The 22,968-nt window shown below is 38.7% G+C and overlaps 1 protein-coding gene across 1 annotated transcript; it reads right to left on the reverse strand.

Moving 5' to 3' along the window:
* Window positions 1-1,209: 1,209 nt before the first annotated feature.
* cyp27a3 (cytochrome P450 family 27 subfamily A member 3) lies at window positions 1,210-21,031 on the reverse strand. Its single transcript, XM_079253802.1, has 9 exons — window positions 20,691-21,031; window positions 17,993-18,183; window positions 14,318-14,517; window positions 11,035-11,232; window positions 8,206-8,369; window positions 6,017-6,183; window positions 5,107-5,188; window positions 4,099-4,302; window positions 1,210-2,542 (listed from the first exon to the last, which is right to left on the reverse strand). Exons 1-9 carry the CDS (start codon window positions 20,940-20,942, stop codon window positions 2,378-2,380), a joined length of 1,623 nt encoding a protein of 540 aa, XP_079109928.1. The 5' UTR covers window positions 20,943-21,031; the 3' UTR covers window positions 1,210-2,377.
* Between the last annotated feature and the right edge of the window lie 1,937 nt (window positions 21,032-22,968).

Here is a 22,968-nt window from a genome sequence, read left to right on the forward strand (position 1 = left end):
TGTGCAATTATTTACTGCAGATTAAAGTCATTTTTACAAGTTCAACTTGGTTTAAGAGGCGCGGTTTGGTTATAATGAGCACTTACTGAGCTTTTCTGATCATGAATTAGAATAGCTGATTGTGCAACCAAACATTTTTAGTTGTGACTCCTCAGTGGTGTAGATAAGGGAAATTATTTAATCAAGTTATCATTTTTAACAGATTACACAAATCCAAAAAGTTCTGACCTTTTGCCATTTGGAATTTTGTTCAAGTGTCAAATTCAACAGTTTTCAGACCAGCTGGAAGCAATAATAACCACAACAGATCAATTTACCGAAGTTTTCAATGCTTGAGCCTACTTGAGCGCTTTACAGGCATTAAATTTTTGATCAGCATCAAGTTATTTTAGGGTGATTATCCTTATAGGAAACAACAGACCTTCCTGCAACAGACTCATAATTCTCTGACCAGACTGGCCTTTACTTCTGTCAGCTGCTCACCTGCACAGTTTTATAACATTGATGTAAACGTTGACTGTTTACATTGGTTTAAATCCATTCTCAAAACACACCTCTTCAAGAAAGCGTGCTCTCTGTTATCCCTCTGTCCCACGTTTCATGTTATATTTTATTACTTATTGTTTTAATGCCTGTTTCTATTGTACAGTGAACTTGAGTGACTTGAAAGGTGCTTTTAAATAAAATGCATTATTATTATTATTATATCATTAACGACTTATTGCTCATATTAATGTGCTGACAAAATAAATAGAGGTAAACAAACACCTTCATGATCATTTCTGCTGCAAAGAGTAACCCCCCCACCGTCCACACACACACAAAGGCTCACACAAGGTGAAAAAAACATCTGTCACGTTGTCATGATTGGTAAAAAAAAAAATAAAATAAAATAAATAATTTTTAAAAAAATTATACAGTACCACAATAGTCCACACGAGGGCAGTATTAGCTTACAAATAAACCGATCATTGCCAGGGGTCTGAAACTCTGGTCCTGAAGGAAGTCCTTCAAGTGTTGCAGTTTACCTGTTGCAACCCACCTGTGTGCATAGTTTGACATCAGACTCTTCACATGCCATGAGACAATGCTTTCAGTCTAACAAAAAGAAAACAAAGTGCTTGATACTCCTGCTTTTATGATTTATGATACCTGAAACAAATGAGACGAGTCTGAACTTAAATCCAGAATATTGAGAAGCAAGGATATTTTTTTTTATTACTAAACATTAATATATCTCTGTACAACTTCTGATGACATTCTGATTAAATACAAATTTTATTTAAAAAAACATTATTGAAACTTAATAAAATTTTCTCTTTATGTAAAAAAAGCCCTCAACAAATGTTTGTCTCTTGAATATCACCATGTTCCAGCTTTTATGTAAACACCAGAATCTCACATCATTTCAATATGTAATGAGTAATATGTAATGAGTGAATATATCAATTTAGTCATTAGAATTAGACATTTTGACATAAAAGTTAATCGTCCCACAAAAGCAGTGAAACCAAAACAGAAATTTGGTTAGGATCATATGGCCTTTTCTCATCCTCTTTTCATAATTCTGCAGGACTAGAGAGATAGAGTACAATATAACTGATCTTTCTAATGCAAAGGGTTAGTAGTGTTTGCACTCCAAAAGCCCAAAAGTGTCTCTGGATTGTAGACTTTGACGACGACACCTCTCCCTTCTCCTCTGAACTATTAACTTCCCGTCTTTCCTGGTCTTCCGGGCATTTTTTTAGATTTCCAAGAATCCGCCAAGTGATAAGTTGAAAAAGCAAAACTGACTTAACAATAACATCCTGATTAACTTGCATCGACACCCACGAGGACTAGACGTTGAGAGTTTTTACAAACAGCTAGCAGATGGGAACTCAGAAGCCAGTCAGTTTCAGACCTTTTGTGGCCTGTTGCCTGCAGGAAAATCTGCTCTTTGATGACATCCTTACACTCCACCATAAAGGAAACACAAGATTAGAAAACAAAAGTTCATTGTCTAAATGCATGTGGATATGATAGCAGAGAAGCAGCTTTCTCTTTTAAAGCCAAGGACAAAAAAAAACCTACAAAACAAAGTTCTTTATCACATTAAATTTACAAAAATATCCAAATGCCATCCAGAAAGGAAATATTGAGTATCAACCTTACACCTTCAATGCTTTATGCTGCAAGGCTAAAACAAAAATCGCATTAAAACATCTAAAAGTACCTTTTAGTATTTCCATGAAGAGGCACTTAAAAAAAAAAAAACCCGTGCTGCATAACCTGCCACGGTCAGTTAGACTGTTATGCTTCATGATGTTCATGATGTGAACTCTATAAACAAGTCCTTGGTGACAAGAGGGTGACGCTAGGCGAATGCTAAAACAGCTCAAAGAGAAACTCCTGCTGCTGCTGCTGCTCTCCCCGCTGCCGGCTCAGCTCTTCTGTCCAGGAATTGAAGGTTGATCGGCGTAGCAGGGCAGAGCAGGGTTCTGGTGATCGGCTTCACTGTTACTCCAGATGGGTCCGGCCTCACCTCATGCTGCTTAATCACCTTGAACAGAAAGGAGAATCTTTTGTTTAGGCATGCTAATGCAGACAAACCTCAAAACAGGCAGCGATCATCAACTTCTCACCAGTACCACAAATGCTCTAACTGTGGCTTTTGGTTGGGATGAATCAAACCAATGCCATATGTCTGAGAAGTTGTCTGCACATATTCAGATAGCATATTAACACAAGAAGCTTAGACACAGCTCTGGGAATTGGTTGGAAAGTTACTATGGGTCATTACTTCTCACTGATTGTAGCTAGAAAAAAACAACAGATTTACCGGAAGTGAAAATAGATGTAGTAGCTGTTTAACCCGTTAAGTCCACAAGGTTTAAACTTCTTGCAATATGTGAGCAAAATGATTGGTCACCCTGATAATGTCATGGTTAAAATAATATAAGTAACATGACAAACTGGTTTGTAGTAATAAAAGAAAAAAAAAAAAAAGAAAAAAAGCCTTTTGCGTAGCAGTTTGCTCCTTTTAAGTGAGCATAACACCTTTAAAGCTTGATAAAGGTGGAAATGCTAAGCAGAGATGGGAAAAGTTATTTATACTGTGAAGTTAAAGTCATAGTTGCCATGGTTTCTGACCATACATATGCAAAAAAAAGAGCAACTGGACCCAAGATACCAGAGAGAGAGATATGGAGCAGGGGGAACAACAACAAACAAAGTCACTCTGACCTTCCCTGCTTGACATAATACCACACAAATAGGAATTCAAAGAATGATTAGTTACAGAAATGGCTTATTTTTTTGCCTGTACTTGCCGATTTGCTCTTTACAACATCAAGAGAATCAGACCATACCTGACAGAACACACAACTCAGCTTTTGTTTCAGGCTCTGGTCATTTCACGCATCAATTACTGCAATTCCCTTCTGGCAGGTCTGCCTCCATGCCTTGTCAAACCTCTGCAGATGGTCCAGAACGCTGCAGCACGTCTGGTTTTCAACCAACCCAAACGGGCTCATGTCACTCCGCTGCTAATCACACTTCACTGGCTTCCAGTTGCAACACCCATCAAATTTAAAGCATTGCTTCTGGCTTACAAAACAATAACTCAAACGGCTCCTGTCTACCTTCACTCCTTAATCCAAATCCACACTCCCTCCCGACAGCTACGTTCCACCAATGAAAGACGCCTTGTCTTACCACCAATACGTGAGACTAAATCACTGGCCAGACTCTTTTTCTCTGTTGTGCCACGACGGTGGAATGACCTCCCAAACTCTGTCTGCTCTGCAGAGTCCTTGTCTACTTTTAAGAGCAAGCTGAAGACTCAGCTCTTCAAGGAGCACTACCACACTTAGATGTATTTGTCATAGGAGTTGGAGAACTTTATGGTATTAATTCTTTGTATTTTAATATATGTAATATTGTGAGGTGGGAAGGGAGAAAAATAAAAAATTTTTTAAAAAAAAGCCCGTAGCAATTCATGTAAGGTGGAGAGTCCACTAGCACCTTCCTATGATGTCCTCTAATAGTATAGAATAGAATAGAATAAACGTAAAGCACACATTAAACAATCAAATCCTTAACAGCAGATGTTCTTACCCTGGACAGGAGGAGATACATCTCAAGTTCGGCAACGCGCCGACCTAAACATGCTCGGATCCCAAAACCAAACGGCACCGAGCCGAACGGGTGCTGCTTCAACTTATCCTCCCCTCTGAGCCAGCGTTGTGGCAGGAAGGTGTGCGGGTCAGGAAAAATGTTCTCATCATACGACACAGCGTAGTGGCACAGGTGGAACAGCGTCTGTGGAAGAAACACCACGATGCGCACTCACTTTTAGCACTTCACCATAATCTTCACAGCTTTTTTTTTTATCCATTTGAAATAATATTTTGTGTTATCTGTTTAAGATTAAGCAAAAGTGAGAACAAGTCTGTGCAATAAATCCTAAATGTTAAAGGATTCAACGCTGTACTATCAGCTGACAAGTGGAGTATTTCTGGATAAGCAAACAGTTTAAAACATCTTTATTGACCATACAGGTCAAAATTAGACAATCTGGTCAATAATTGTTAATACTTCTGTAAAGCACATGGAAAGCTTTACAATAAATAAAAGAATGCATGAGACTTGGGAAGTAGAGGATGTCACAAAGCAACTTATCAGAGCTGCATCAGACGAGACTCAACTTGCATAATCTAGCGCTGTAAAACACAGGTGCTATCAGATCAGTTTCTGGAGGTCACGTGGTGTTAAGGACGCTGTAGTATGGACAAAATCTCAATACATCCGCTGTGGCTGCAGATTAAATTTAGCCAAACAATGTCCCGGCAATGTTTGTTAAAATCTGATCTAGATGAGGTGAATCACAGAGGTGCAAATGTGATAGTGTGACGCTGCATGAGTGTGACGTGTGTTAATAGAAGATGTCCCTGCCGAGAAAGATTGAGTTAATTATCAAAAAGCAAGGTACAAAAAACTAGGACATCTGATTAGCATTAAAAACCGTTTTGACTATTTAATGTAGACGTTTGGCTTTTGTGCATCTTATCTAAACATGGAGTGACATGGAGGTTGGGGGCTGGGACTGCCTGACCTGCATCTCACCTCTTTTGGGAACAGATGATCTCCGACAACAATCTCATTGTCAACAGAGACACGAGCGTTCCCTGGCACCACTGGATACAGCCTGGAGATTAAAAAAGACAGCATCTCAGTCGTTATTTATAATATAAAAGACATAAAAAGTCCAACATTTCACCCAGCGTTTCTTAATCCTGGTCCTCGGGGAGACATGTCCTGCATGTTTTAGTTCTCGCCGACTAAAGCACACCTGATTCGGATTAATTAAACTGTGAACCCCTTCCATGCCCGTCTGCTAATGAACTCTTCACTTAAATCAGGTGTGTTAAAGTAGAATTACCTCTAAAATATGCAGGACTGGGAAACACTGATCTAACCAGTAGCTACTCTTAAGCATGCAATCAAAAGAATGCTTTCAGAAATAATTTTATTGCCTGTCTAGCTTGTCTCTATCTGCACAACACTAATCTCTGGATTGGAAGTCAGAGGAGTATAAAGTAGAAGTAAAAGTAAAAATAAAGTAGAAGTCCTGCCAGGTTTTTGGATCTACATATGCATTTAGAACAGGTGTTTTCACTAACAGGCTCATCTACCTGCAGTGGAGCTGAGCTTAAATTCACCTGGTTTAGTGACTGGTTGGAAAGAACTGCCAGAGAGGACTTTTACTTTCTACTTTTACTTTATACAACTCTGTAGAAAGTTGTGTTTCAGCTGAAGCACAGATGCATACTTTGGAACATTTAAATCAGAACATGTAGGTGCGGGGAAATGTTTCATACACAGGAGCAGAAAAATTTGCCAACCTAAGGTAGATCATATTAATGCTAAAGTAAAGTCCACATCTTGCTGTGTGGAGGATTTTATCTCCTTTGAGCTGGATCTCCTGGTGTTTGATTTTTGTCTTTCTGAAATATAAACAGGTAATCTCTCTAACCTTAAGGTTTCCCTGATGATGGCCTTCAGGTACGGCATCTGAGCAATGTCATTGCTGGTTGGCACTGTGTCTCCGGGGCAAACACTGATAATTTCCTGGTATAACTGTTCCTGGATCTCTGGCTCCTTTGCCAAGTGGTAAAGGCACCATGAGATAGTGTTGGAAGTCTAAAAAAGGGAGAAAGAAAATAGACTTTGATGGGCAGGTTAAATCTAAACCACTTGGTTAAATGCAGTAATACAAAAACTTTCACAATGAGGGCATTGAACCATGGAAAGAGCCAACAGAAGCATCACTTGGTCAGACAAAATACCTCCTCATTCTATCAACTTGGACTTCAGTACGATTACATGTTATATAAAATATATGTTTTTTCTGCTGAGAATGATCTGATAACTGACAAAATAATGGAACTAACTGGACAAAAAAAATGGAAGAAAGCATGCAGGTAATAATGGTACATTATGACCTCATCTCCTCATATGCCTCCCTGAAATAAGGTAAATCTGGACTCATTTGTCTGCATGACCTTCCATTGCTCCAGAAAATCTTTATGCTTTCTAGCAAATGGAAGTTTTTTTCTCTATTTAGTCTCACTTATTGATCAGAAAGTGAGATATTGATATAACGTGTTAAATTTGTTTATCCAAATCTAAATGAAATTATAGTTTAATCATTTATAAAACTTAATAACAAAAACTAATAGTTACACAAGGATCAAGCAGTAGTTTGTTATGCTTAACTGCATTCAATGAGATAATTATATTATTACATTTAGTCTTCTTGTGAGTTATCTTGATTTGTGAGTTTGTGAATTTTCAAATGATGAATTGGTAGGTGACCACGTGAATTTAACAATAGTATTATTGGAGTTTGTTGCCTTATGAACTAACCCGTGAAAAACTTTTACTATGAGCAGGCATTAAGATAAATTAACACATAGGCTTTGCCATCTCACGAGGTTTACTCTTTGTTTAACATGTGGGCCTTATCCAACCATGTTTCTCAAGTTTAAATGCATGCATTCGGCAATCTTCCACAACTATTATAAATGCAAAACTCCAACTTGGGCCCTGGCCAGTAAATCTTTCAGCAGATGTTTTTTTATTAGCACAAGCTGCCCAACTGCTGAATGGAGCTGTAAATCGGATAAATGAACCAATTTTACCTTTGATTAACAACGGTTACAGCACATAAAAGAAAAACCCACACAGATGCACACCTCAGTGCGATCCCTTCTCTCTGTGTATACCAAATAATTTCCATCACAGCGTGACGGATGGATGGAAAGATGGGGTGGGTCAGTTGAGTGTTACAATGCAAATTTCTAATATTTAAAAAAAAAAAAAAAAACATTTACATTTTCAAAATTATTCCTTATATAAAATTTGGAGTTAAGGTAGGGTTTATTTATTTACATTTATATAGATTTTGTTGCTGAACCTGAGGTAAAACTCAACTGCAAGCTAACTAGCAAGCTAGCTTAAACACATAAACACTGAACAGTGTGGAAGCTAATGTGATGATTTATGCTAATGTGACAAGATAACACTAATTAATAAGAAAAAAAATTGGATGTAGCCTCTGAAAATTGTACTTTTTTTTTTTTTTTTTTTACTTGTTGCACATACAAACAAGACTTCTTTAATATTATTTTAAGTTTTTTATGCTGTTGTTTTCAAACAATCTATAATTTCTTTTTAAACATCCCAAGGTTAAATGTAGATATGACAGTCATATCAGCATCAGCTGGGTCTGGACTGACTTTTATTGTCAAGATAAGTTGTATCTTATAGGTCAGTTTCAGAATAATTTGTTTGATATGGTGGAAAGTAGACAGAAAAAAAGATTTATTTGAGTTAAACAAACCATTTGTGGTTGGTTACACACTGTTTGCACTTGTAGGTTTGGCGAGTGTTCAACATGTGTTCAGACAAATTGTTTGCTCTGTTGAAGTCTCTCAACATACATGGCAATAAAAAGTTATAGTCATTTACAGCATAATGAAATTTAGTAGTGTTACTAATGCCTGGAGGGAGATGGGAATATAAAATTGACTTTGTAATTTAATTGATTCATAAAAATAATTTAGCTTTGCCCTGTGCATGTAAAAAATAAATAAATACAGGAAGATTCTTGAGGACAAGATCTTCACCAAGTGTGGAGAATACTGACAGCCAAGTACTTACCGTGTCGACTCCTGCCAGCAGGAGTTCAGTGATGCTGCCTAAAATCTCTGTTATTGTCATCTGTTCACTTAGCAGCAGGTGTGTGAGGTACGCTCCCTCCACGTTCTTATCCAGGTCCATTTTTTCCTGGATTTCCGCCACTTTCTTCTTCACCAGATCTTCGGCTTCGAGAGACAAGATAACACTGATCAATTTACCGCATTTCTCAGGAGACAGATTAGAAATTCTATCCCACCAGATGGCGACAAAGACGCTCTGTAAGGGGGATCTTGATCAGAAACTGATGTCTGTTAAAGTCAGCAAGACCTGAAAGATGGACTTTGCCTTTTCAGAGAATCACAGGAGTGTGTTAACCTTGAAAAGATTTGATAATGCAAACTGAAAAATGACCATGAAGCATAAACTGCAGTAAACGTGCGGGGCTACTAATCTGCAATATTAGATAAAGTTAGATAAAACTAACTCATCTTTCTAAAGCAAATATTATTATGGATACCTTTCCAAATAAAATATGTAGTATTTTAACATTTTTTGTTTTCATGACTTAAAAACATATTTACATCTTAGTCAATTACACTGTAAAATTGGTGACTTTTGAGAGTGACGTTTTGATTTTGACGAAGACACAACTAGTGTTGAAACCCTCTCCTCTTCACATTTTACAATAATTTTTTTTATACGTGGATTTGCCCAATAATAAATCTACTTATTTTATTTTGTAGAATAAAATTATTATGTAGAGTAAAAATCCACATTTAAACTTGAAACCTGGTTAAATTTTGTAGTCTTTTGTGTGTGTGTGTGTGTGTGTGTGTGTGTGTGTGTGTGTGTGTGTGTGTGTGTGTGTGTGTCTGGATGCTGTGTTCTGCTGAGCAAATTTACTTTGCCAAGGGGAGCTTTATAGATATAATGATCTCCTTGACTTTCTGAATTCTTATTTTATTTCTCAATTTTTTTTTTTGCTTGCAATTTTGTTTGTGTTGCAGAGTTTGCGCTGCTGGACTGGACCGGGGAAGACAGAAGAGAGACAGAAAGACAAAGGGAAAGAAGAGAAAACACCCCATAGAAAAAGTGAAAGAGAGAGAGAGAGAGTGCATATACGCACTCGCCTATATGAACACATGCCCCTACAAGCTAACCTTAGAATCATATTTCCCCTGCGGGGGCTTTGGCTATCAACTGTCAGAAGCCACAGAAACGAACAAGTTAAATATAAATCAGACACACAGATAGAAAACTGGACACTGAACCTGCAGGATGACTCAGTGACTGTGTCACATGCAAACATACAGAGTGGAACGTGTTCAGAGAAGAGCGATCATGCCAATGTGACCCCGCCCACATAAAGGCAAGAGGCATGCCAGGAGAACCCCAAGACCCAGGCAGCCGGCTGCCACCCCCAAGCACAGACCCTAACTGCCCCACTCCGGAAGCCAGCCATGCACCCACCCAGGAGGTGGCTGTGGGGGGGCCCAGCCAGAGTCTCACACGTCAGGGGGATGGTGAAGCCCGACAGAGCCCGAAAGCAACCTCAGCAGAAAGAGGGCCAGCCCACGTCAATGGAAGTCCGGGATCCCCAGACCGCCACCGAGTGGCAGCCAGGCCGCACACCAGTGCACTGCCCGCCCCTCTCCGGGCACAAGACTCCCTGCCGACCACACCCACACACATATGCCCACACATTCATGCCCACACGCACCCTCCCTAAACACACCCTACCCACCCCATCTCTTACACACGCTCCATCTCACACTCTCCTACCCCCCTGCCCTCACTTACATACTTCACCATAAACACATACACACCCCATAACACAACCCTCCTCCCAAGCTCCCCCTCAACACACACGCCCCTACTAGACCCCCATTCACACACTCCCTCCTTCATCCACACACACACACCCCATCACACATACATCCCCACTCCACCTCCAATCATGCACTCCTCTCTGCACACACATACCCCAACCCACCCCCCACCTCTACTCATATACTGCCCCCTATACGTGCCCACACTTCTCACCCAATCCCTCAACCCCTACCCACCGGCACATGCCCCATCAAACACCCCCTACCCCATGCCTACTAACATACTTCCCCTTTATTCATGCACACGCCCTATTGCGCACTTCCCCACCCCACCTCCATTCTACACACACACATACCTCCCTACACCCCCTCTATCCTCATTCACACTCCTCCTTATACACAAGCACACTCCATCATACCCACACCCCTCCATCATGCCCCCCTAGCACCAACATACCCCCACATACACACCCCCACCCATCTGCTAACACCAACCCACTTTGGTGGGTGCTAGCACCCACCCACTTTCACCCCACCCCCCACTCTTCCTCCCATCCCCACACTACCCCATACTCACATCTCTTCCTCCCCCAACACACTCATGCACCACTACACTCCTCCATACACACACACATACCCAGTATGTGGAGTATACCCAGTGTATACAGTATGTGCCATCATTCATGGAGCATACTTGTCCCTATAAAATAAAAATAAAATAAAAATAAAATACCCTGTCCTCAACTATCTTGGCCCCAGGGCCACAACCAGGTACCAGGGCACGGACCTGCTCCCTCATTTTGTAATCTTACAGAAGTCTGTATCATTTCTTACAATAGGGAGCATTGCGTTTTCGTGACTTCAGCTTTTATTAAGAGAATAACATGAAAAATATTCAACTTTTTAATTCTTTACTAATTTTATTAAATGTTGGATTCCATGCATTGGTTAGCAGGTTTTATTCGTAAAAAAAAGAATCTGAAACAGCCTTTTGGTTGCATTTTATGTTGCCGGTGCTCACCAACTTTAAAGAGATGATCCCAGGTTGAAACAAACTGTTTCCAGAAAGGTAGGTAAGGCCAGAGGGACTTGGGGAAGAGGACGATGATGGGAGACAGCCGGAACATTTCCCCAACAGAGAAAATGAACTTTTGGGTTTCCTCGGGCACCACCTCATTCATGCAGCCCATACGAGTCTCAAACAACACTGCACAGATGCCTGCAGATAAAAGATTATAATTATTCACAAGTGATAGTTTAAACACCCTCCTCCAAAACTCTGGTTATTCAGTAGCTACTCTGACGTCACTCCAAGGAGATTGCTGAACCTTATATTCCCAACTCTTGATCACTCATAGACCACAAAGGCTTAGGATGTTTTTTATTGGTTTCATGCCATCACCTTTTGGAAGGAGCTGCTGAAACCAAAGGCACAGTGTGTACCATGTTGTAATGTCTGTGAATTTGCAGACTGCCACCAACAAAACATCCTTTTTTTTTTTTCAATTTTGTAGGGGAAACTATGGTGGTTGATAAAAGAGGTAAAATAAAAAGGTGCTGAAATCTTTTTTGGAAGAGGACCTGTACCAATTGGCAGCTCATAGCAAAGTAATAAAAACACCAGTTCCTGTTTTACATTCTTCCTTGTTAACCAAAACATAGTCATCCAATCCAAATTCATTTATAAAAACTTATTTACTTTTCAAAATTATACTCCAATATTTGTTGTTGGGTTTTTTTTTTTTTTTTGTGTATTTCAAGATCGTATTGTTGTGATATGGATCCTCTAGGTCTGCAGGACAGACAAAAACAACTCTTCCGAAAGAGCATGGACTCGGGTATGAATGCACTATGAGGCGATACTTGCCCTAAATCTCTGAACCATTGCCATGAAATTAAGCTCCATCAAACTGAAAAAACCCACTTTCTTATAAACTAAGCTTATGAATGCATTTATTGTTAACACCTAGGTGCATTAAGCGAGTTTGAGTTTGATTTTGAAGAGGAACAAGCTGACCTGGTTGTATTTGGCACCTAAACATTTATAAAAATCAACAGTTGATTTGCAATTCACTTTGGAAAATTACTAATTAAACAAGATTACATGTCTACTACATGTTAGAATAAAACTGTCTGGCTTACTTTTTGGAGAGTAAAGTAACTGAAAAATAAGATAAGCTTATAACTTTTAAGTCTGCCATCAAGACCTGACAGACCAAATGGAACATAACCTGCAAAGAGAAAACCAGTCATACCCTTCTTTAATAAAAAGACCAGATTTGACTTTGCAAATAAATAAATAAAGCAAGTAGAGCTCATGATCCAAAACATATCACATGCAAAACAACTCTGAGCTGGTGGGATGAGCTAGGAGACAATACAAAGGATATGAGTGATGTCATCAGCTGAAGTTCAGTCAACAAACCCAAAGATGACTTGATGGTCCTTCACAGTACATACGCATAAAAACCTTAAATATACTGTCAAATCAACACGGGAGATTTTCCAGGTAAATAAGATATAATATTGTGAAATTGTTAAGTCAAATGGTTTAGCAGGACCTGATGCAAACACAAAAGCAAAAAATAACCACAAACAACTGATAATGTCAGTGGAAACCTTCTCAGGAAGAAAACACACAACTGTAAGTTAAGTTCATGTTTTAGCCCTCATGGCTGTCATTACACGACAACAATTCTTGACATAGAATTAACGGTGAATCTGTTACATTTGGGATATGTTCTGCATTTAAAACATTTTATGGACTACAAGCCATCATCCCTAAATTTTTTGGGGGATGAAAAACTCCACAGTGATAGCTACTATTTATCACATCCTCTTCATGCATGCATTATTAAAAAAAACAATGCCACATTTTTTACATGCAGTATTTGACCCCTACAGATATATGCAATGATACTTTTTGTTTATTAGTGATACTTTAATTTTATTGGATTTACTTTATTATATTCTATAAAATATTTCCATCCTATATAATCATATGACGTAATTATTTTATTTGAAAAAAAGATATAGCTGTATCATTTCATTTTCCTATTTATTACAAACTTGTGTAATTACAATGTATGTATTTATGTTAGATTATATAATTTTTTTTTTTTTTTTTCAGTGAACAGTAATGTATTGGATGATGCATCCACTCCTTTAGTCGTATACCATCCTGAATAATGAATATGCAAGAGAAAAGCTTGTAAATACATGTCCACTATAGTAATATTTATGCATAAAAGGGATATAACACTGGAATATTTTGGTGAAAACTGAAGAAATAAAACATTTAAATATTAAATATCTGTGGGCCTTGTGTCAGGAGAGGAGCATGTTCATTAATCAAGTTTACAGGTAATCTCACAGTATCTAATCAGCTGTGAAGGCCAAAGCACTTGGCAATTGTGACAAAGTTTGCAACTAAAATGACAACACATGTTACACCAGTGTTTCTCAGTCCCGCTCCTCAGTACCCCCCTGATCTGCATGTTTTATGAGGTAGCCCTACTGAACACGCCTGAATGAAATAAATAACTCATTAGCAGGCTTGCAAAGAACTTGATGAGGACATTTATTATTCTGTGTTGAATGGGGAAGTTGCACAGCATCGGGTCCTGAGGCCTATCGGGACTATTCAGCTTGATTCCACGAGAGCCACAGTTTTCCAGGTTTTCAATGTACCTGTTCCAAAACACCTGACTCAGATTAATGAGTCATTGTGCAGAATTTCATAGGCTGTTGGATGCATTTAATTTGAATCAGGTGTGTTGAAAGGATTTAATCAAAAACCTGCAGGACTGCAGCCCACATAAGACTGAGTTGAATAGCCCTGCCCTAGCATGACAAACACTCGACTACTGCTTTACAAAGTACAGCCACTGTTTCACCCACAGAGAGAGTCAAGGACAAGTACAACAAGTGTAACAGGTCCTTTGTGTATGTCATCTTCTCTAACTCTATTTTACATACCAAATACAGATAACACACAGACTGCAATTATATGACTTTGCACCTTGCTGCCAGGTGTGACAGTATGCAGTTAATCTTCTAGGTTTTTGTTTTTATTTTAATCAAAACTCAAGGAAAACAAATACATTAACATACTTTTGATGATTTGCATTAATAAAATACAATACAAGACAAAATTTTAAATAATGGTTTTTATCCTAGTTCAACAAACCATTAATAACTCGATAATGTCAGTTTGTTATCATGTAGTTATCATGATGTACAAAAAGAAAAGGTTTCTAAAGCTAATTAAGGGGAATCGTACTGTTTATTTGTTCTTTGATTACCTTCAAAAGCAAATTTGTAGAGTTCTCCAGTCAGGTCATTGACCATGACTCCCTGTCCACTGGTGTCCCTCAGCCAAGCTATTCTGTCGATGAAGTCTGTCACCACCTCATTGATGGTGTTCGAGTAGGCGGAAACATGTTTAGGCTTCAGCATCCGAGGATTCAAGATGCTACGGATCCGCTGCCACTTGGCTCCCATTCTGCAAACAAGAACAATGTGAGGAAACGACCTTCCAGACATATGTTGTAAACTTTATATCCTTTCACGCCCAACCCCAGTTGTCAACAACTAGAGACGAACTTCAGACACCAAAATTACTCATCTGAGTTGTTCTCTTGTACTTTACAAGTCCAAGTTCAGACCAATAAGAAAACAAAAACCTCAAGAGTTATAAATTGTGGTTGAGAAAGTCACCTGAATTTGCATTTATCTGGTCATGATCAATGATGACTTGAAATAGTATAAATTTCTTTCCTTCTTGGTTGGATGGCTATGTTATGCATTTGTATTTGCCAAAAACTAGCAGTGAAATAGTCCTTCACTGTAAAATATGTTACGGCCCGGCTCAAAGGCTGCAACCAAGATGGGAAGCAGGCACAAAAGTGGTTGTTACAAAAATAAACGTTGTTAAAGAAACATAAGAAAATTAGACACTTAACCAAAACAAGACCAACAAAGCAACCTAAACCAAAGCAAAACCAAAATCCCATGCCTGCACAAACCCAGGGTGATCTCCCAGCCCAAGCCTGAGAGACACACCGAGCTCAGGCTTGGTGGAGATCTTACAATATGGCAGAGCACACCGGGCCCAGGTTATGTCACTCATTAGGACGGCACCTGCAAACAAAACATTCATTCATTCATTATCTTAACCACTTAGTCCAATGAAGGGTCACAGGGAAGCTGGAGCCTATCCCAGCAGTCTTTAGGCAAAAAGCAGGGTACACCCTGGACAGCTCACCAGTCCATCGCAGGGCCACATAAAGACAAACAACCACTCACACTCACTCCAATGGGCAATTTAGAGTAACCAATCAACCTAACATGTCTTTGGATGATGGGAGGAAGCCGGAGTACCCGGAGAGAACCCACACATACATGGGGAGAACATGCAAACTCCACACAGAAAGGCCACTGTTCCAACCAAGGATTGAACCAGCGATCCTTGGTTAGTGGTTAGCCTCACAGCAAGGCCACTGTGGTTAGCACTATGGCCTTGCTGTGAGGCCATAGTGCTAACCACAATGCCACCAACTCCATCTTGCAAACCAGCAACTCTGACGTCTAGAGAAGCTCTTGTAAGGATAGCAGCGAGGATGACAGCTAGCAGGGTGAACAAGTAATAGTAATGAGTAAAACAATTAAAACATCTGAAAGAACATTTGTAATGAGCTCACAGAGTGTGGAATCAGCACGCTGCTCAGCCATCTTTTCACTAGTCTAAACTGGCAGTCAGGTGTAAAGACAGTAACAGCCTCACTCCCATCTGTGCTACCATTCGCAGCCTGAAGCAAATCAGTACACATCACCCTGGTGACAGCACAAGCTGGAAACACCTCAGGAAACTGTATCACACACTCATCAAGCTCAGCAACAGATGGACAAGATGTGACAACAGGAGACGGCAAACCACTAACCCAAACATTATCACCTGCCAGGTCATTCCCCAAAATTACATGCACCCCCATCTGGACCTCACCCTGCACCAGGTCACAGCCAAGCTCCAACCTGTGCACCTGAACAGGCAGAACAGAGAGCTCCATTCCCCTCACCAGAACGTAATCTCCTGTACATGAATCAGAAGATAATGGCTAAACAGACCACACAGTAAATGAGTTACAGGCACCCGTATCTCTCAAAATCTTTACTGACACCTGTTTGCAAGTCCCAACCAAAGAAACCAGGCCATCTGACACAAAGGCCCCAAAGTCAGAGTGCTCCAGATCACAAGTAGGCCTAGGGTCAACCTTGTCAAGAGGGAGGAGAAACACAGCAAGAGTCACCACAGCTGAGATTTCTCACAGTTGAAGACAAAGCTACTGGTCTATTTAAAATTTTTCACATTTCAAATATAAATAATATAAATTCACCCCTCTAGTCTGTGTCACAGAACTTTACTGACTTTCAGAAACCATTAAAATGATGAAAATCAGCTCTACATGTTGTGCCATTTTTTTCTTTTTTGGACAAAGTTTGCTAAAATCTACATTAGCCACTTGCTTTTTTTTTTTTTTTTTAGAAAATTGCAGGGTCAATTATTTAACAATTAAATAAATATCTACAAGCTTATTGTTTTCTTTAAGCAGAATCAAAAGGTTTGTTACAGAAAAAAAAATCTGCTTTCTTGTAAAGGGATTTTATCACAATGAGCTAGCAATGTTGTTTTTGTTGCCATTTTTCAAAGGTAATGGGTGTCGTGTACCAACATGTCTAACGCATGCAAGTGTTGATATGATGTCAAAGCTGATATCACTCACTTCGTGCTGCCGCAACAAGTCTGGCAACACTAAATGAATACCAGAGCAGGCTACAATTTCTCAGCCAAAGAAACCTACTATTTTCTGTTTTAGAGTGCTTAAAGACTTATGAAGTTGTTGATGGTATTTACTGTATGCCAATAGATGAACACACACAAAACAAGAATGAGAATCCTTGTCAGTCAGCCTCTTGTTTATAAACTTTGACTGCTCTAGCAAGGATCTGTAAGAATAAGTATATAGAATCTTTAAAATATAAAGGTTTGATTTAAAAAAAAACAAAAAAAACAACTTAAATTTGTTAATCAGATTCATGTTATACTAGTTAGTGTTTCAAAGGCTACTAGATAATTCTTTAACTTTTTCTCAAGGCTACAGAAATCTAAGGTGGCCAAATACAACTTTTCATGATGACAAGAAAAATATAGGGGAGACCACAGTGGTGCACACCCAGCTTGGAACTAAACCGTAGACATGATGGTATGCACTGGTAGGGTGAAAGGAGTTTATTAGGTTTCTGGGTATTTTTAATACTTAATTCTCTAAGTCTCTCTTAGGGTATTACTTTTCTTGCTGAGAATATATAATATATTTATGTACATTTTAAACTCACATCTTGATCACACAAATATTGAATTGTCTTTCCTTTACTTGTTCCCAGGTTAGCTGTGTGACAGCACAAGTCAAATCCATTTATTTGTATATCCCAGTTATTGTTAATAATTGCATTTTGGCAGCAAAAGTGATTAAACGAATGATTAAAAAATGTTTGAAGGAACATCTTCATGTGAATATGGACTCAAAACTTGCCTGTGAGTAAATCCTGTACATTTGCTGGTCATTAACCCTTTCAATTCCTGTTCTACCATTTGGTTGAGGTGAACTTTTACAGTGAGTTTGATTAATGTCTATAAAAAATTGTGGAAATAAACCTTTCCTAGCCCTCTCTACCAATTGGTTTGGATATGTAAAACCCAAACTAAGTGTTTGTTATAACCCTACTGCTTCAAATTTAAACCATTTCACTGTTGCTATATATATTATCGTTAACTTTTCTTTAGCATCTCAACCATTTGCTAAAAACATTTATTCTGTTTATTCTTGTCCAAAACAAACATTTTTCTCTGGCCCCTTTGTTAGTTTGGAAGTTAAAGGGTTAAAAATGTGTATGTGTAGCTGGGGCAGTATGTCACTCACTCTGTCAGGGGGCCGTGGGCCTGATTCCTTAGCTCTCTGTAGCCCCTCCAATGAGGCATGTCTGAACGAACCGGATGTCGACCTTCTTGCCTCAGAACCTCTTCTATCAGCTCGGCACTGGCCACGTTTACGACAACCAGAGGGCCGTATTTAGACTTCCAGAGGGGACCATAGATTTTCTTGTGCTCAATCTGTGAACAAACATTGTGAGTTAAAGGGTTATTACTTGGGTTTTAACTATGGATGTTCAGCAGGCCTATGTTCAAACTGTGAAAATTGTTGCCTGCTGAAACAGGAAATAATGATGGGCAATTATGTTCTCCAAGGTGCTATCAAAATTATGATGAAAAATCCCTTCAGTACCACAAACCTAACAAGTCCTCTTTAACACTAATAATAGCATCAGGATCCCTTTTGGAAAGAGTCACGGTTTACTAAGAAAAAAAAACGCTCAAGCTTCAAGCACGCTCATCGTGGGGGATTTAATCGAAGTGGAGATTCAATGCAGTCTGATGGATTTCTCTCTTTCTAGGCTATTTATTATGAACTGACTTGAACTGATGTGTCTGTTCAATGCCCTGAGATGACATTGTGAAATGGCGCTATACCAGTAAAGTTGAATGGAATTGAACTGAACAGAATTTTGTTAAGTTCAAGTACTTTTATTTATTGATAAATTTGTGTTTTCTGCCTGCAGTTTTGGAGTCTGTATCCAGAGAAAAACTTCTCCCTCTGCTGCTCATATGATGATTAAATAAGTGATACTTGAATGTCAACACCTGATAGCTGTTAAGTAATTCAGTACAATATGTTTAGGAGAACATGTAACAGCGCCATTTAACACTTAAGTTAACTTTTTCTCTCACAAATTCTGGTTATTATAACGATATATAGTTAGTTAAGGACAACAAATAACTCAGTTTCCATTTAATCATAGTTATTAGCAATAGTTTAGTCCTGGGTATGCGCAAGTATGCCCACTTCTTTTTCAGTCAGCACTGAGTATACCCACTTCTAAATCAAATCAAATCAAATCAAACTTTATTTTTTGAGCACTTTTCATGCCTCAGGCAACACAAAGTGCTTTACAGGATAAAATGAAGTCATAAGGATTAAAACAAACAGTGGATAAAAAGGCATTTAAAAATAATCGACACAAGCTCTTTCCACACACTCACACACACACACAAGGACATAGAGCAGAAACCCCCCCCACACCCACCCACACACACCCACCCACATTCCCCGAAAAACATCATTCCCTGAATACTGTCTCTTTAACTGAATTCTGGTTAATAAAACAACTAAAAACATTCAGTAAGTGATAAAAATTCTGACTTGAAGCTGATGTGAGGAAACAATACCTCGGGATCCAGCCACACCAGGAGCCAGTCCCCCGCATGCTCATAGGGGCCGCTGCCACAGCAACCGCACAACTCCCAGGCAGCAACGGGGCCACCCCGCAGCCGTGAAGCTGCAGTGGTGGACCCCGCGCCACCCAAACAGCAGCGGTCATCATGACAACAGCCCCCAAACCAAACAGGCAGGGCCCCCAGCGTGCTGGATCCCCATAAGGAAAACACTGGAGTTAAAACCAGAAGATGAATAACCTTAAGAAGCAGTAAGAAATAAGAGCAACAATAAAAGAAAATATACATATATACATAGAAGGACTTTACAATAATGTATTAAAAATAAGAAATCTAATAAAACAATTAAAAATAAATAAATTAATAAATGAAGTAAATTAAGATAAGTAAATAAAATAAAATAAAATTCAGTTAAATGCTAAGCTAAAAAGGTGTGCCTTGAGCCTCTTCTTAAAAACATCAACAGTCTCCGCAGCCCTGAGGCTCTCTGGCAGGCTGTTCCACAGTCGAGGACCATAACAATGGAAAGAGGTCTCACCGTATGTCTTAGTTCTGACTTTAGGAACCACTAAAAGGCCAGTACCAGAGGACCTCAGGGTCCACGAAGGCTCATAATTAAAAAGAAGGTCGGATAAATAAGAAGGCCCAAGACCATTAAGGCATTTATAAACAAGTAAAAGAATCTTAAAATCACTTCTAAACCCCTTGTGATACTACTTTTACAAACTACAAGTATCTACACATGTACCTACATCAAACAGCAGCTCAGCTAAGGTAACCTATGCTACACTATTGCAGTAAGCCATCAGGTGTGTTAACTTTAGCCTGAACATAGACATAATAAAGATATATGTAAATATTACTATGAGCCTGCCTCTCACTGGTCTGTGTACCAGTATCTACTGGTTTAGTCATTTCATAACTCTTCCTCCCTGAAACCAAAAAGGCAGAAATTATGTGATAATGAGCAAATATACTGATGTATTTTGTGAGTAAACTAAATAGAGTAGCCACTAGTTACATGTCACTTTTTCTGAAACAGTTTTTCTGGGCTACTTTTCTGTTTTTGTTTTTTTTGTTTTTTTTTTTAAGGGCGAAAAATTGAGTACATCCACTTTTTTAGGGACCACTACATCACTGGTTATCATGGAAAGAAGAAAGCCCTAGATGCACTGCACACAAACTACAATCTGCTGGACATGTTCTGGGTAAATGGACACTCATTGACCCTTATCAGCTTTCAGTGTCAGAGGACTGCAGAGCTCTGCCAGGGTTTACCACGGTTCAAACTCAAACTGGTTTTCCCTCGCCCCTTTCATGCAACTTACTTGCATTTGCTGCGTCGTTTGGAAATGCCCTTTAACAAAAAGCCAGTATAAGGTAGTCATGAAACTCGGTCCACCTAAATCATCCATGGTTTTCTGTTTGTTGACACCCAGCGCGGTGCTGGCGGAGGATGTCCCGCGACGGTGGATGTCCCCACGGTGAGCTGCAGCCAGCACCGCCGCTGCTTTCTCGGTCGCGTTATGTCGCTGACTGCTCCCCCGCACTCCGATGTTCACCAGAGATTTTCTCAACATATTTACAGTCAAACGAGTCCGGTTTTTTGACGGTGCTAAGAGTCCAGACCAGCGTTTCTGCCCTGCTGCGTGCCTGTGTGTCGGCTGGAAATAACAGTTCCTTGTTTGCAGAGCACATCCGAGCCGACTCTGGACTTTGAGTCTGCTGCTAACTATAGTTACGAAGTCCACAGAGTTGTTAGGAGAATAATTTCAGTCTAAACATAAAACAAAAAAAGAAGCCCTACTGATTACAAAAACCGGGAAAAAAAAACCCTATAAGAATGAAAAATATTTAGAAGTTGCATCAGGTGCACAAGATCAATATTTTCTTGTTTTCTGTACTGGTCGTACAGTTTTTGTTTGAGCTGTTATTTTGGCACCAAGAAGCAGCTTAACTTCCTACACATTCTTCAGGAATTAGTTAAGAGTCACGTGAAAGAGAAAAAAATATACCCTCAGCTATATATAAAACGACTGAGATGGTGCTAATAAAATGCACTTGATAATCTGATCGTTATGACTGTCAGCACCATTTGCTTTAAGAGGAAATATTTTAGCACTTGCATGGAAAATATTCGACAGATGCTGTCTTCCCAGGATCGGACGTCCCAGCAGGTTCACTCCATTGTGAGAAAACGCAATGCTTAGAGCAACTGCAAGAAAGATATTTTCAAACACTGGACACACTCGGCTTGTCTGAAAGGGTTGTTTGGAGGTCTCTTCCCTTTAATAACAACATGGCAGAACAGCAGCCTGAAATGTTGCATTTGAGTAAGCTGCAATACTTTTAAAACAATCTCCTTTGGACAGACAAGACCTCAAATAAAGTCTGGCTACAATAAAAAAAAAAAGAAAAAAAAAAAAGCCAAACAAAAAAACAAAAAGGAGGGTGGAACAAAAGTTTGTTTAGTTTTCATCTCATATTACAACAGGAAAAGGCAGGTCTGTTTTTATAACCACAAATGTCTGCATGAACGTTTTCTTTTTTTTTTTTTTTGGACAAAAATGTAGTCCATAGATCATATATATATATATATATATATATATATATATATATATATATATATATATATATATATATATATATATATATTTTTTTTTTTTTTTTTTTTTTTTTTTAAATGATCATTCCTTCATTGTAACCAACTTCATAAACAAGTGTTAAAAGTAAAAGTATTTTTCAAATTACTTCCATCTCAGTCTTATGAAAGTTTTAAATAACATTTTGTTGGTATATTTCATGTACCCTTTTAAAGAGCTTCTGTTTAATAGAACAGATAAAAACACAATACATGTTGCATTAAAAAGAAGCTCTTTATAAGGGTAACCTGAGCTACACCAATGAAATGTTATTTAAAACTTTGTAAACCACATGGAATAAATTTGATTAATACACACCATCATGTCTTTGTAATACTTTAAATTTTAAGTGAGACTTTATGGACACCATGTATATAGTCATCCTCAAATTTATTCATACCCTTTCATTAAAGAAAAGGCCAAATTCACAATAGTCACTCAAATAACTGAAGATCAAAAGTAACAGTTAAAAATGCGTCAAATTATAATTGAGTGATTTGAGCGTTGCTTTTGCATTGAGTAGTTAAAAAATAAATTTAAAAAAAGCACTTTGCTGATAATCAGTGGGCCAAAACAGCTGTCAATCAGTGCAGAAGTCTGACTGATGGTTACAGAAAACACTTGATAACAGTGACTGCCTCAAACTATTGTTCAATATATGAGTTTATAGTGACAAACTATAACAGTTGGCTTGGTATTTTAAAAAATATTTCTACTGAACAACAATTTAAACACATTTCAGATAGATAGTTCAGTTTGAAAGGGATTTACCTTGTGCAATCTTGTGCTGCTGCAATCTTAAAATTAACAGTGAATCAATACAAAACCATAATGGGAAGTTTCCTTGAAAAAACATGTCTTGTACATATCCCCCCCCCCCCCCCAATAATGCCAGCTTGAGTATAATATGACATACGCTCACATGTCTAAATCTTAGTTGTTGGGAAAACGTGCAAAATGATGC

This window comes from Telmatherina bonti (assembly GCF_933228915.1).
Source record: "Telmatherina bonti genome assembly, chromosome: 15".
In the NCBI taxonomy this organism is placed as follows: domain Eukaryota; kingdom Metazoa; phylum Chordata; class Actinopteri; order Atheriniformes; family Telmatherinidae; genus Telmatherina; species Telmatherina bonti.

Bases quoted from the DNA above. Each gene is read 5' to 3' on its own strand.
- cyp27a3 (XM_079253802.1), bottom strand. From the start codon at position 20,942: ATGTTGAGAAAATCTCTGGTGAACATCGGAGTGCGGGGGAGCAGTCAG. The intron at 11,233-14,317 runs GTAATCAAAGAA...TTTTATCTGCAG, and splicing joins CTACAAATTTGCTTTTGAAG to GCATCTGTGCAGTGTTGTTT. The intron at 4,303-5,106 runs GTGAGATGCAGG...TTTCTTCCACAG, and splicing joins ATCATCTGTTCCCAAAAGAG to ACGCTGTTCCACCTGTGCCA.